The sequence below is a fragment of the Trichosurus vulpecula genome, chromosome 1 (genome assembly GCF_011100635.1).
Source record: "Trichosurus vulpecula isolate mTriVul1 chromosome 1, mTriVul1.pri, whole genome shotgun sequence".
In the NCBI taxonomy this organism is placed as follows: domain Eukaryota; kingdom Metazoa; phylum Chordata; class Mammalia; order Diprotodontia; family Phalangeridae; genus Trichosurus; species Trichosurus vulpecula.
Window position 1 is genome coordinate 230,300,757 of NC_050573.1, and position 13,706 is coordinate 230,314,462.

Sequence of the window (13,706 nt, forward strand, 5' to 3'; positions counted from 1 at the left end):
AAGTGGCTGGCTGTAAAGTTTATTTATAGGTGAAAGGGGTACGCAATGCAATTACAGGTATTTTGAAGTATTAGCACATACATCTACATCCTTCCTAGGACTAATATTTTTCTGTATAAAACATATTTAAAATACAAAAGTTATTCTTCATAAAGGATGTTTTCACTTAGCCATCACTATATATACACATTTTATAATAAACACGAATAATGGCAGCAATTCCATTGTCATTCATAAATACAAAATTTTATTTGGACTTCATTAGTTTAGAAAGACCACAATGCTTTTCAATGCCACAACATTCAAGACACTCGAAGTTATTCAAATATGTTACTACTTATTTACTTTAACTAAACAAAGTGCAGCTTAATAAAAGATATACCAAAGATAGAGTTCACAAATTCATTATCAGACTCCCCCCCTCCCCTTCCATCCACCCCAACAAAAAATAGAATACAGTATATGCTGGACAGAACATAAGCTTCACTTTTTTTTTAAAAAAAGGGTTTTTTGTTTTACCATTAAAAAGGATCAAGATATCAGGCAAATACATATATGTTCCTTTATATAGGAAAGGTATCTTCAAAAAATTCCTTTAAACAGGATTTGCTTAGGACAACAGCATTATTAACATCTGTAATAGTTTCAAATACATCTCTTTTACTTGATCTCTGTGGTTCTTAAAAGTATAGTGTACAGTCTGTTCATTAAGAAACTGTGACAGCAATATTGCTGTCTTAGGTCTAAGTCAAGCCCAATATCTCTAACTCTAGTGATATGCTATAATTATTAACATACTATTAATAAATATTTTTTAAAGGATGGAAATCAAATGGATTTTTGCTTTGCTGCAGAACCACTCCAATGCTACAAAGATGCTACAGCTGAAAAAGTCTTTTGAATAAAGAAAAAAACAAACAAACCATGACTTATGGAAGCTTTATTCAAAAAATTCTTCAGTTTTACAAATTTATCTTTAAAATAGTTAGCAAAGCACCAAATACTCTCTTCATACCAGAATAATTTCTGCCATTTTAATATAATTGACAAGAACTATTAAAACATTTATCTGAAGTATTATAGATTTCATTTCTCCCACTCCTTTGTATCAGGAGTACTGCAGATTCCCCAGTGCCTACACAATATTTATAACACTGAGATAATGAAGGAAATATACAAATGTGTGTGTGTGTGTGGGAAATGTGTAACATAGTTAAATCCTACACAGGATTAAATATTTGCATATTTACAGGTTAGTGTGTAGCTCTGACTTGGATAACAAAGTGCGACATGAAATTGTCAAAATGATTGTAGTGCAGAGTTGAACAGACACTCTTCCCCTTCCCAAGAATCTTTTGTACTAGGTCCCTAAGGAGCAAATCAACAGCAACGGACATGTGGTCTTGGTGGAGGCAGTTCTGGTGGTATTTCTGGTTCTGGTTGTAAGGAAAGGATGCTGTTGGATAATTCATTTCTTAAAACATCCAGAGGCATCTTTAAGACGAGAGAAAAAGAATGCTTAAGTTTTTAACAAAGTTATCTTTACACACAGTTTTTCAAACAGTAAAAATTAAACAGAAGTGAAAATCCCACTAAATCCCCAAATAAAAAAATACCTGCATAATAAATAACCCCAAACAAGAGCTGTTACTCTCATTTATACTGCCCCTTAGGGTTTGCAAAGTTTTAAAAAAAAAAATATGAGAAACTTAGCCTCACATCAAATTAAAGCCCATTTAGCCCATTACTTTTGGGGATAAAAGAGTAATGCTTCAATTACTTTTTGGATTAACTGAAATATTTTCTACAAAACTATATTTTGGTGCATTGGTAAAGAAAGAAACTGTATCTCATTGGTAGAGCTTATAATCACTGCACCTGCACTGTCACCTCCCTATGGTACCAAAGGCGCTCTAGGGTCTTGAAGGCTATCTCAGTGACAGCTCCTTAAGAGTCACTGTCAAGTCTGAGCAATAGTCCTGGTCTGTGCTCTGAGGTTAAGTCTAGTGAAATAGGACAGCTTCATTACCAGGGGGCTGCCTACAAGATGTTGAATGCTTCATTAAGCACATGAAAAACACATGGCCCAGTCCTCTGACACATCCACCATGATGCTGGTGGAGTATTAGAAAAGAAAGCAGAGGAGCTAAGAAACACAAATCATTAAGGATGAGAAGGCATGGGATTGGCTGTAACTTATACAAGTGAAGAGAAAAGCCACATCAATGGGGTTATATTACACTGAAGTATATTACTATAAGTATAACTGCCTTTATAGACAAGCTTTGAGACCAATAAATATGTTTAAAAATTTTGAAATTATGTTTGAACCCAGAAGATTTCATATAAGTCACAATACTGGTTAAATAAACATTTAAGTAAAAAAAAATTATGTTTAAATCTTTGAGCACAATCATCATGTTCAAAAATGATTTATAACCCCTTGGTTTTACGACTACATCAAGCACCTCCATGCTGCATAACATTCTTTAAAAAAAAATCAGAAATGATAGAAAGATAAGTAACACTTTAGAGTATTCAATACTTAAGAGGTTCAAAGATCACCATGCTTTACTGAGATCCTGTGTACTGAATTCATTTCAAGTAAAGGGGAAAGAAAAGGAACAAGTGGAACCTGGTAACATAGCACATTCCTTTTATCATATCTGGTTATTCTATTAAAACCTCAATATTTAAGCACTTAAAGAAATATGCTACATGTTAGCTCTGACCTGCATTGCAAATTCTTATATGGCCTAAGTGGCCCAAGGGTTACATCTTCAGTGATATTTAAAGTGCAGATCAGTAACACAGTTTAATATTATATCTGGTTCTGGTTATTCAAAACAACCAAGGGAATTTTAATTTCCATATTAAAGTCTTTAAACCAAGTCACAGCAAAGGGTAAAAGTTCAAGGTTTCACACACCATTATGAATCACAAAAAGAATTTTACCTTTTTCAGAATATCATCAACAAGCTTTAGAAATATCTCATCCACATTGAAGTTATCCTTGGCACTTGCTTCACAGAATCTCATCCCAGTTATCTGTTGTGCAAACTAATGGAAAGAGATTTTAAAAAAATTAAAAACCAAAACCAAAAATTGTTGGCAGCAGTGCAATGCAACTATGTTTTAGCACTAGCTCAGCTATTACTTAGCTGTATGACCACGGATACATAACTCATTTAAAGTTTCTGTATCCTAGTTCCTCATCTGTAAAATGAAGTTGAACTTCTTCTAAAATTCTGTGAATTTCATAAAAACTAACAAGAATTTATTACATGCTAAGCAAATACAAGTTCTTATATTCTAAAAGTAAAAATTTTCTTTAAATCAAACTAGTTACAAAATTTGGCAGGTTTGAAATTGTGAAATTTGAATATGATTTGGCCTGTTTATACTGAAGTCCTTAATGAAAGCCTGTGTAGATTAGAATGTTAGAAAAGCCTAAGAAAGCATGACCAAAGTAAAACTGCTTCAAAATAAGATGACATATAAAAACATTTTAAATGAAAGACCAAATAATGTAAAACAAGCAGTACAAATATTCTGCATGCTAAAGCAACTCTTTTCTCCATATTTAGATGAATTCAGTGACCAGGTAAAAAGCTGAATATAATACTGCTAAATTAAGAGTCCCTATTCATTTTAGTCCTGTTGAGTCCATGCCCCTGAGAACTCTGCCCATTCTTTCTTACCTTTTCACCCTGTTGTCTAGTGATTTCTCTGTCAGTTTCACAGTCCAACTTATTCCCAACTAACAAAAGTTCTGCATCTTCTGAGGCGTACTGTGGAATTAAAATAGAATAACTTTTTACACCCTTTCTTCCAAATAATGGTTAGAACCTTATAATTCAGATTTTAGAAATCTGAAAAACACTTTTTTTGTAGAGAAAAAGACTTAGGCTCTCAATGGAAGTGGATTTAAGTCCCTTATTAAGGGACACTTTGGTTCTAAAAACTGAGCATTTTTCCTTCTTGTTTTGATTATAATGATGTGTGACTAAGGAACTCTTCCTCTGAGTGCGTGTTGTGGCTTTACCACAAAACAAAAGCAGGCAATGAAGTGGGTGCACACTAGCCTCCTAAAGTAATGCCTTCACCCTAACTGCCCAGGTATGTCTAAAGTGACATTATAGACTTTACAGACTTTTGCTATAGAGAAGTGGGGAGAGCCAGCCATTTCTGTTGCAGACAACAGAAGAATAAAGTGTGTGTAGTTTTTTTTTTTTAAGAAAGCACATATTAACAGTTTCCTCACTAAAATGAGCAGGACATGTATTATCTGACTATACGTGCATGTAAAGTATGTAGGATGGATGGAAAGGTGGCCTTAGCAGGATCAGGAAGATCTGAGGTCCAAGTCTGACCTGAGTGACTGTGGGACAATTCTGTTACCTCTCAGTATTCAATGCAACTCTCTAATCCTAAAACAGGAGTTTGCTGATCTGCAATGGTAGAGGAAGTATTCACTGAGAGAATCATCCTGGTGAAATCACAGGTTTGGACTCCCCAAACTCCAACTATATTTAGAACACATAATTGTAGTTCACTGTTTAAGGACCTCTAAACACATTTTTTTGGTGGGGTGGTGGTGGTTAAAGGAAATAAGGTAAATAACCAAACCCCAATTTATTCTTAAAGATATTATTTTTGGAAAACTAGAGTTTCTTTTTTGGAGGATGGGGATTATATACAATTCAGAAACTTTTTATCTTTAAAGAACAAAGATAAATAATTCATATTATTTTATGAGAAATAAGCAAAACCAACCTTATCAATCATTTTCATCCATTTCGGTAGATCATCAAATGTCTCTTTCTTTGTAATATCGTACACTAATATGATTCCCTTGGCACTTCTGTAATAAGCTGAGGTAATGCTGTTGAATCTCTCCTGACCTGCTGTGTCCCTAGGAAGGAATAACAAACATTGGCACGAGGACTCCATCAATTCATAAGGCATGAACAAAACAAGAGGTTCTTTATTTAGTGTAAATTCTATATACTGAAATCTATGTGGTGGGAGGGTAATATGCACGTAACATTTCTTCATAGTTACTGTCAACAAAAAGAGCAGAAGAACCCTCAAAAACTTGATGTTTCCTTGACAGAGGGCTATCAACTAAAAGAGAAGAGGGTACATTTAATTATAGAAGGATACTTAGAACGGGGATGACCTATGAACAAGGAGCAACAATATGTTCAGAGTGAATTTCTTCTTCTTAAAGGCATAAAAAGCAATGATAGTGATGCTATATCACACTGAAACATTATAACGACAATGCGGCTAGCAGCTGCTGTGGAAGTGTAAGACAAACAACACCAGCACATAGGAGGGCTGCTAGCACAGGTTCTTTGATCTGCTTTTCTAAGGAAAGCAACTTTAAGGGGTTAACAATCTCACTTTAATTAAACATACATATATTATTCACTTAGTTCAGGGGAAAAAGTCAGCACTCCAAACTTTCAGAGAAAATACAAACAGAAATTACAAGCAGAGAGAATAACAGAAACCAACAGGCAGGTTTCTATCTGTCTGACCAAATCACAAGACATAGTTACCAGAGAGAGAGAAGCACCAACATCTGGGTTTTTAAAGCTGGGGGACTGGTGGTGGTGGTGGTGGTAGGGGTTTTAATGGCTACCCAGAATCTCCTCTGGCCAAACCAGGCACCACTCTTCCAATGAGTGAAACTCCCAACCTCAGAGCATATGTACACTTCTCAGGGGCCTGGGGCTTAGCCCCTACTTAGCAAAAGGGTGTGGAACCTGGGGCCTGGGGCTTTCTTGTTTCTTAAGCAGGTCATCAAAGACTCTTTATTGAAACAAAGACTCTTGATTCAAACAAAGGACTCAAAGACACTTGATTGCCTTAGTACTGAGAAGCACTCCAAATCAAGACAACAAACAGTCCACTTTGCTTGCCATTACATTTGAAAGGCAAGACTCAAAGGTAATTTACACCCTTAGTGCTGAGAAGCACTCCTAAAGGAAACACAAAGGCAAAAAGTCCCACCCTGCTTGCCATCACAAACATATGAATGCAGACTACAGAAAGAAAGCAGCCACTTAATAGCAAAAAAGAAAAAAAATTTAAATGAAACTTTCACAAAGCCTATTGAAAATAAACAATAACGAAAATCCAAACACACAGCTTAGAGGCAATGTAAAAATAACAGTATAAATGACTGAAAACAATGTAATTTGATCATATACAAAGAATGCAGGTATTTACAAACAGATGTTGATTTCATTGAGGACAATGAATGTTTCATTTTTATACCTATATCTCCAATGTCCAGCATGTAACAGAAACATCATAAATGCTTGTTGACGCATCAATTTTCTTTTTATTATTTGGGGTTTTCAAAAACTGTTTTAAGATACTGGATGCAGCACCAAAAAGCAAAGTTCTTCAAATCAATAGCATAGTTACTATAAAGACAAGCTGCAATCCCAACTAATCTGAAAGTGATATGTCAGAATAGTGTGTCTTGTCCATCTCTTTCTTGGCTTTTGCGCTAATACCTAAATGAGTATCAATCATCATCAACCATAATCACAACAGCACCTTTCTAATTTAGTTTTCTTAAAAATATACTCCCTGCCAGTTACCCAATTGTTAGCTGTACAGTGCTGTTGTTTAAGGGCCCCTCAAAACAAGGGTTGGTTTGTGGTTTGTATGACCTTTCTTAGGAGATCCTTTGAGGTTACTTTTACTTTTGAAAATTTCTGTAACTTCATGTGTCATTCATTCTTCATTGAAGGAGTATAAAAGGATGGATTTCTGTCTAGAGAATATACTCACACATTCACAATTTATCCTTAACTATTTTAATATCTGCGACCTATTTTCCCTTATCATGGCCTTTGTGTATTGGAAGGTTATCCCCTCAGCACTATGGAATCTGAATTAGGAAGTGGAATACTAAGGGAAAAAGCTATCAGCACCTCAATCAGAAGGATTTTGAACCTTACTTGAAAGAACAGCCTAATAACCATTCTCTTGGCAATGGCTAGGCAATTTGGAGGCAGAACTCACTGGGAATACTCATAACCCACAATAATCAGTTACTAATCTGTAAATCTATGTAGTTTTAATTGCATCTTGGCTTTTTTCCCCTTTAATTTCAAAAACTAACTGAAGTTTCTTCTTGATTCCCCAATTACAAACTTCATATGTAAGTGTTCACCTGGGCCCAAATGGCACCACAGCACCTAGGATTATAGATAAGATTCCCCCACACACACCTTGTTAGCATACCTTGACTAGATGGGTGAACATTATAATCCTCTAATTTTCATCCTACTCCGTCAGTTACAGTATTCTAAATGTTCCAAAGTAGAGGATAGGAAGCAAGAATAACAGATAATGCCTTGATTACTACCAGTCACTATTATGGAATCCTAAAAAGGAAAGAGCATTATCCCTAACATATGTCAGGAAAAAAAAAAACACCTAAAAAGTTGGGAAGTCATCTTGGGAGCTGTCATATCCCCTTCCCAATTTGAACACAGGTATGGAACACTGCAGCACTGTCCAGTTCCCCTGCTTCTCACCACCTCTAGACCCAAGGTAGACCCTAGTTGTCTATTATAGAACATGCCTTAATAAATCTCATTTGAACAACTAAGTCTTGTGCATCTTCTCCTTTTTCCCTCCTTAGTGCAGTCCTTTGCAAAGACCCTTTGTTGCCAAATGAAGGAACTGAAATGAATAGGAGAAATTGATCAGGTTTCCTGATTTTAAAATTCCTTAAAAAAACAGACAGCTCATTTGAAGTGCTGCAGTGAGTAATCCTAATTTAAATGTCTTTTGACTTTTACTATGAAAATGCAAAATGATGGTGTAACATTCCACTCCTATAGTTAATGACTCAGTTCATATAAAGAGATGTCTATATATGTTTTGTGCATGGGATCATAAACTTTTCTCTAGAAGCCACAAAGTTATTACACTCAAGCAGACAGGGCCAGAAGGATGGTGAGGAGATAGCCAAGATGATCAAGGTGGTGAGCCTGATATCAAATCTTCTTTTCTTAAAACCTCAATATTAAGCAATCTTTTACTTAAATAAATGAGTGTGCAATGACCAAGTAAATTGGCCATGCTTCCTTGTTTCCTCAAAGGTATCTGTTCCCGTAAATAAAAACTGATTTGCTAATGTACCGGCTTTTGAGAAGAGAAATGGTACAGATCCATTTGAGCTGAGCAGTTTAGAGGTTGAATGGGCTAGGCAAATTAATCCAGGGATTTCAATTATCTATGCTAATACAACCCTCTGTTGTCAGAGAAACTGTGGTTATTTTTCTCTTATTCCCAAAACAGAAATGGGGAAAAAGAAAAAAAAAAGAAGCACAAATTTGAGAATACAAGAAAAAGCAGATACTGTAGGTTGAAATTTATCACTGCAATATTTGTGGGGAAAAAAGAGCAAATTAACAAGGTAAGAAATCTTACATGGCCCTATTTTTCTTTTCCTAAGAGTTCTACATCTGAAACACTGGCTATGTGACCTTGGTCGAGTCACTTACACTAGGTAACTAACTGGCTAAGACTCTAAGTTGCAGAGACATTTCTAATCTGCACTGTTAGGTGGTGCTCCCCAGACCAATGAAATCAAAAGTCTGCTCCTCATCCCTGTCCTAGGAGAACAGGCCACTTTTAAGGACTAATAAACTGTTTCATTCAAATGAGGCTTATCTGTTAATAAAAAGTAGTCTGGAAGGACCACTACACTGGGAAAGGGTTATAGTTACTGTACCCTTAAAAGAACAAAGCAGTCAGTCTTTTTAATGTATCTTTCAATTAATACTTTTCACTAACTTAGACAAACTGGAGGAAAGCTAACATTCTTTTCTTCTTGACTATGCCCTGAGTTAGTCCTTCAGTCAAGTGAAAAGTCGTTTCATAATTTCAGTTATGTCTGACTCTCTGTGACCCTATTTGGGTTTTTCCTGGCTTTTCCTTTCCCAGCTCATTTTCCAGATAAGGAATGAGACAAAAAGGGTTAAGTGACTTGCTCAGGGTCACAAAGCTAGTAAATGTCCGAAGCAGGATTTGAACTCAGGAAGATGAGTCTTCCTGACTTCAGGCTCTCTAACCACTGTGCCATCTAGCTGCCCCAAGTTTAAAGTAGAACATACACAAATTAGGTATAGATTAGCTGGAGAATACCTGTACTCAGGTATTATAAAAATCACCTGGTATATGAAAGAAGACATAAGGAGTGAGTTTTAATTAAAGCTGTAATTTTTGATGAGGAACTGCCCAAATTTTGACACACACTAGCCCATGAGAAGTTCTAGAGTTGAGAGTGTGAGAGAGTGTGAGTGTGAGTATGAGTGAGAGTGAGAGAGAGAGAGAGAGAGAGAGAGAGTGTGTGTGTGTGTGTGTGTGTGTGTGTGTGTGTTGGGGAGACCCCAAAGAGGGAAGGATTAATGTCAGACATTTTGATGGACTTCAAAGGGACTTAGGAAACTTAAGTGCAATAAACTAATCTTCTACTTCTTGGTTTGGAATATCCTATTAATTACTACTAACATAAGAGATGTCTATTTTTTAATAGCAGTGAAATATCTGTTGTTAAATTCCTATTATTTTTTTTGGTAACCTAGTGGCCTGAGTTAATACACATGTCAAAGAACCTAGCTTGCCTTTACTAAGAGCATCTTATTCACTATTTATAGAATATAATTTATCTTATTCATTATATTAGTAGAATATAATAATAGATTCATGGATTCTAAACTCAAAAGGGACATTGGAGATAATTCAGTCCAATAGCCCCATTTTGCAGATGAGACACCTGAGACCCAGAGAGATGAAGTGATTTAAGGTCATAATGATAGTCAATGACAGAGCCAGGATTTGAACACAGAACTTCCAACCATCTCAGTGATCTCACTAAAGGTGGAGTTCTTAACCTAGGGTCCACAGACCTCAAGGAACATATGGATATATTTCAGATCTATGAATTTTAATGAGAAAAAAAATCATATCTTTATTTCAGTATAATTGCTTCCCTTTGTAATTCTATTTTATTTTATATATTTAAAAACATTACTGTGAAAAGGGGTCCATAGCTTCCATCAAGCTGCCAAAGGTCCATCCAAAAAGATCAAGAAAACCTGCACTATAGAATGTTAAAAAATTAAAAACCAAATAGATGAACTTTCACATTCTTTTGGTTGTTTCTGTGTACACACATCAATGGTTAAATTATATTAATTTTCTGTAATAAAAATCAGTCAGGAAAGAATCGACAATTCTCTTCTCCCCACCTAAGTTTGTGCTTTATAGTTCATCTTTTACTGTGTTCTACCCTGAATAAGCATCTTCTCATGGAACACTACTTTATATTAATAAAATACTTGTAATGATATTTTCTTCTTATTTCAAAAGCTTTTTTTTCTTGAATTTTTTCTGTACACAGAAGATTCTCTGCTATCATACATGGTCTGAAAAGTAGGAAATATGGTTAATGTCTATAATTTCTCTAAGGCCTTTCCAATTCCTTGGTACTAACTCATCTTTCATAACTTCCAATATATAATTTTAGACATACACTCAAAGAAGCATTAAGTCTTGACACAGATCAAATGATTTTAACTTTTCATGTGTTAAGTTTACGTAAAAAAAAAAAAAAACCATATACATACACAAAGCAATATGTATTAAAACGTATGAGATATGATGGAGAAAGTTCTTTTTCTGACTATAAATGTATACATGTTATGTATAAACATGCAACCAAGGAATGTGAGAATGACTAATCTCAAAATAAAAATTACTTCCATGCATATCCTTGGGCCTTTTCCCTCTCTACTTGTAACCATTTGAGGGAATAGAAAAGCAGTTGTGCACCAAGTTTCTCTAACTCCAAATCTTCAGAAAACAGTGGTTGTTGAGTTATTTCTTTAATAAAACAAAATACCCAACGTTTTAACTAGACTACGGAGTGAAGCTATTCCCACTAAGGAACCAGAATTCAATTAAATAGACATTTATTAGTCACAGATTATGCATACAGTACTGACTTAAATGCTCAAGATACAAAAAAAGAACACAAATCCTTGTCCTCAAAGAGCTTATATAATACCAGGTGTAATAAAACTCATACACAAGTAAATACTAAGTATGTTGCTGTTCACTTGTTTCAGTCATGTCTGACTCTTTGTGACCCCATTAGGGGTTTTCTTGGCAAAGATACTAGATTGGCTTGCTTTTTCCTTCTCCAGCTCATATTACAGAAGAGGAAACTGAGGCAAATTAGGTTAAGTGACTTGACCAGAGTACCAGAGCTAAAAGTATCTGAGGCTGGATTTGAACTCAGGAAGACTATCTTCTTGACTCCAGGCCTGGCACTCTATCTACTGAATCACCTAGCTGCCACTAAGTATGTACTTAAAGCAATTTCAAAAAGCAGCAAACACTAAAAACTGGGGGTGGGAGGGGAAAGGGGTAGAAGTCACAGCAAGCTTTGCATAGGTGACACTTAAGTTGTGCTTGGAAGGAAGCTCAGAATTCTGGGAGGCAGAGGTGAGGAAGGAGTGCAGAAATGGGGATCAGCCTAAACAAAGGCAGAGGACATGGTCTGTAGACCAGTCTCCCTGGAATGGAGAGTACCTATTGGGGAGTGGCATGAAATAAGATTGGAAAGGCAGTTAGTCAACAAGTATTTATTATGTGCCTACTCGGTGCCAGGCACAGTACTAAGTTATGGAATACAAAGAAAGGCAAAAGATAGTCCCTCCTCTCAAGGAGCTCACAGTCTAATGGGAGAGAGAACATGAAAACAACTACGTAAAAACAAGAGATATAAAGGATAAATTGGAGATAATCAACAAAGGGAAGGCACAAACATTCAGGGAGATCTTGCAGAAGGTGGAATTTTAGTGGGGACTGAAGGAAGCCAGGGAAGCAAAGTGGTAGAGATGAGAGAGGAGAGAACTTCAGGGATGGGGAACTTCCAGTGAAAATGGAAACTACCCATTTCATTCAAGAAGTGGAATGTCTTGTTTCAGGAATAGCAAAATGGCTATTATCACTGAATTGAAGACTACATGGTGGTAGGGGAGGGCGTGAGGCATAAAACGGAAAGGTAGGAAGGGGTCAGATTAGGAAGCACTTTGAATGCCAGAGAATTTTTTAAAGGTACGTGGAAGCCAGACAGCAGAGGGCTTGAGAAAAGAGATGGGCAGGACTAGAGGTTTAGGAGTGTGAGGCAGAAGTGGAGGCTGAACAGGAAGCTCTCATGACGAACAGGAATTTTGGAGTTCAGGATCATGGAGTATAATACTTATGGGTGGGATCAAGGGCATGGCTATTTCTGAGTGTATGAGATGAAATGAAAAGACAGGTGAATAAAAGCTCACCTGAAGTGAGGACGACTTGAGTTCAAACAGTTACTATCAGTGTGATCCTGGGAAGGTCACTTAAGACTCTGTGTCTGCCTTAGTTTCCTCATCTATAAAATAGGGATAATAGCACCTGCCTCCCAGGTTGTTGTGAGGATAGAATAAGATAAAGTTTGCAAATGAAGTCTAAATAAATGCTATTATCATTATTACCATTATTATTATTATCATCGTTAACATGGAGGTCCTAGGAACTGAAGAGGTCAATGAACCGGAAGAATAAGCTATACAAAGGACCATCAACACATATACTGAAGCCCCCAGGCATGGAGGCAAAACTAGGGTGTGAGGAAGTCTGTGAATCAGATACTGAATTCCTTGAGGAAGAAAGGAGGGAGAATGACTGGGAGAGACCACCAACTGACTGCTATACTGGCACTGAGGCAACAACACACCCTTGAAGTCGGAGCAAAATAAAATGTCCATGACACAAAAAATTACAATAGCATGAGGTAGTATATCAGTTGTTTGAAATAAAACAGAAAAATGTATGTAGCTTTAATTGCAAAAGAGTGAAACATTAAGTCCTACAATTTTCCTTATGGTTTTTCTACATATTCCATCCAAGAACAGTAAGTAAAAATAATTTTTAAAAATGCTAATGCTATTTCTCCATGCTTGCATCTGAAGAGCAAGAACTACATCTCCTTCAAAGCAGGAAGGGTATGAAATAAGTATTTATTGAGTGCCTACTATGTGCCAGGCACTATGCTAAGCACTTAACAAATACGATCTCATATGAAATTAAATGGTATGCTTAATAAAGTACTTGGCCCAGTAAGGGCATAAGAACTATTTATGTTAACAACTCTATGCATGGACAATATATGAAATAAAGGAGAACAAATACAAAGTTAAACTGAATGTCAGAAAAAGTGATATCATTAAGTCATTCCATGAATAGTTAGTCTGATTTTTTTAATTCAACACCAAGAATTTTGAAAATGTGAGCAACTTAGGGCAGGAGAGTGAAGAATTAAAGGAAATGACAGTAAGATACAGCTGTCTCAGAAGAAATGTTTTTTCAATTAAAAAGAAAAGTTGGTATTTCGTGAATGGGCCTCTAATAGTACTGTCTTAAATATCAGTGTACACAACAGGCCTTTATTCTAAAACTACTTATCTCCCATAAAATGAACTTCAGTATAAATGTCACCTTAGTCTCTAGCCAAAGCTGTTTTTACTTAGTAAAGTACCAAAAGATAATCATTATAGAGCAGTCTTAAAGAGGTAAGTGTGATTACAGTGATGCCTTAGTATACTGGGACAATTTAAGGAATA

At 35.9% G+C, this 13,706-nt stretch overlaps 1 protein-coding gene across 1 annotated transcript in view; it reads right to left on the reverse strand.

Moving 5' to 3' along the window:
• Positions 1-224: 224 nt before the first annotated feature.
• RAB12 (RAB12, member RAS oncogene family) overlaps positions 225-13,706 on the reverse strand; it is a 46,299-nt gene continuing 32,817 nt past the window's right edge. The window contains exons 4-7 of the mRNA XM_036743581.1: positions 4,777-4,915; positions 3,702-3,791; positions 2,956-3,060; positions 225-1,494 (exon numbers count right to left, since the gene is read on the reverse strand). Coding sequence (XP_036599476.1) covers positions 1,381-1,494; positions 2,956-3,060; positions 3,702-3,791; positions 4,777-4,915 — 448 coding nt within the window. The 3' untranslated portion in view covers positions 225-1,380. The remainder of the gene's footprint in view (positions 1,495-2,955; positions 3,061-3,701; positions 3,792-4,776; positions 4,916-13,706) is intronic.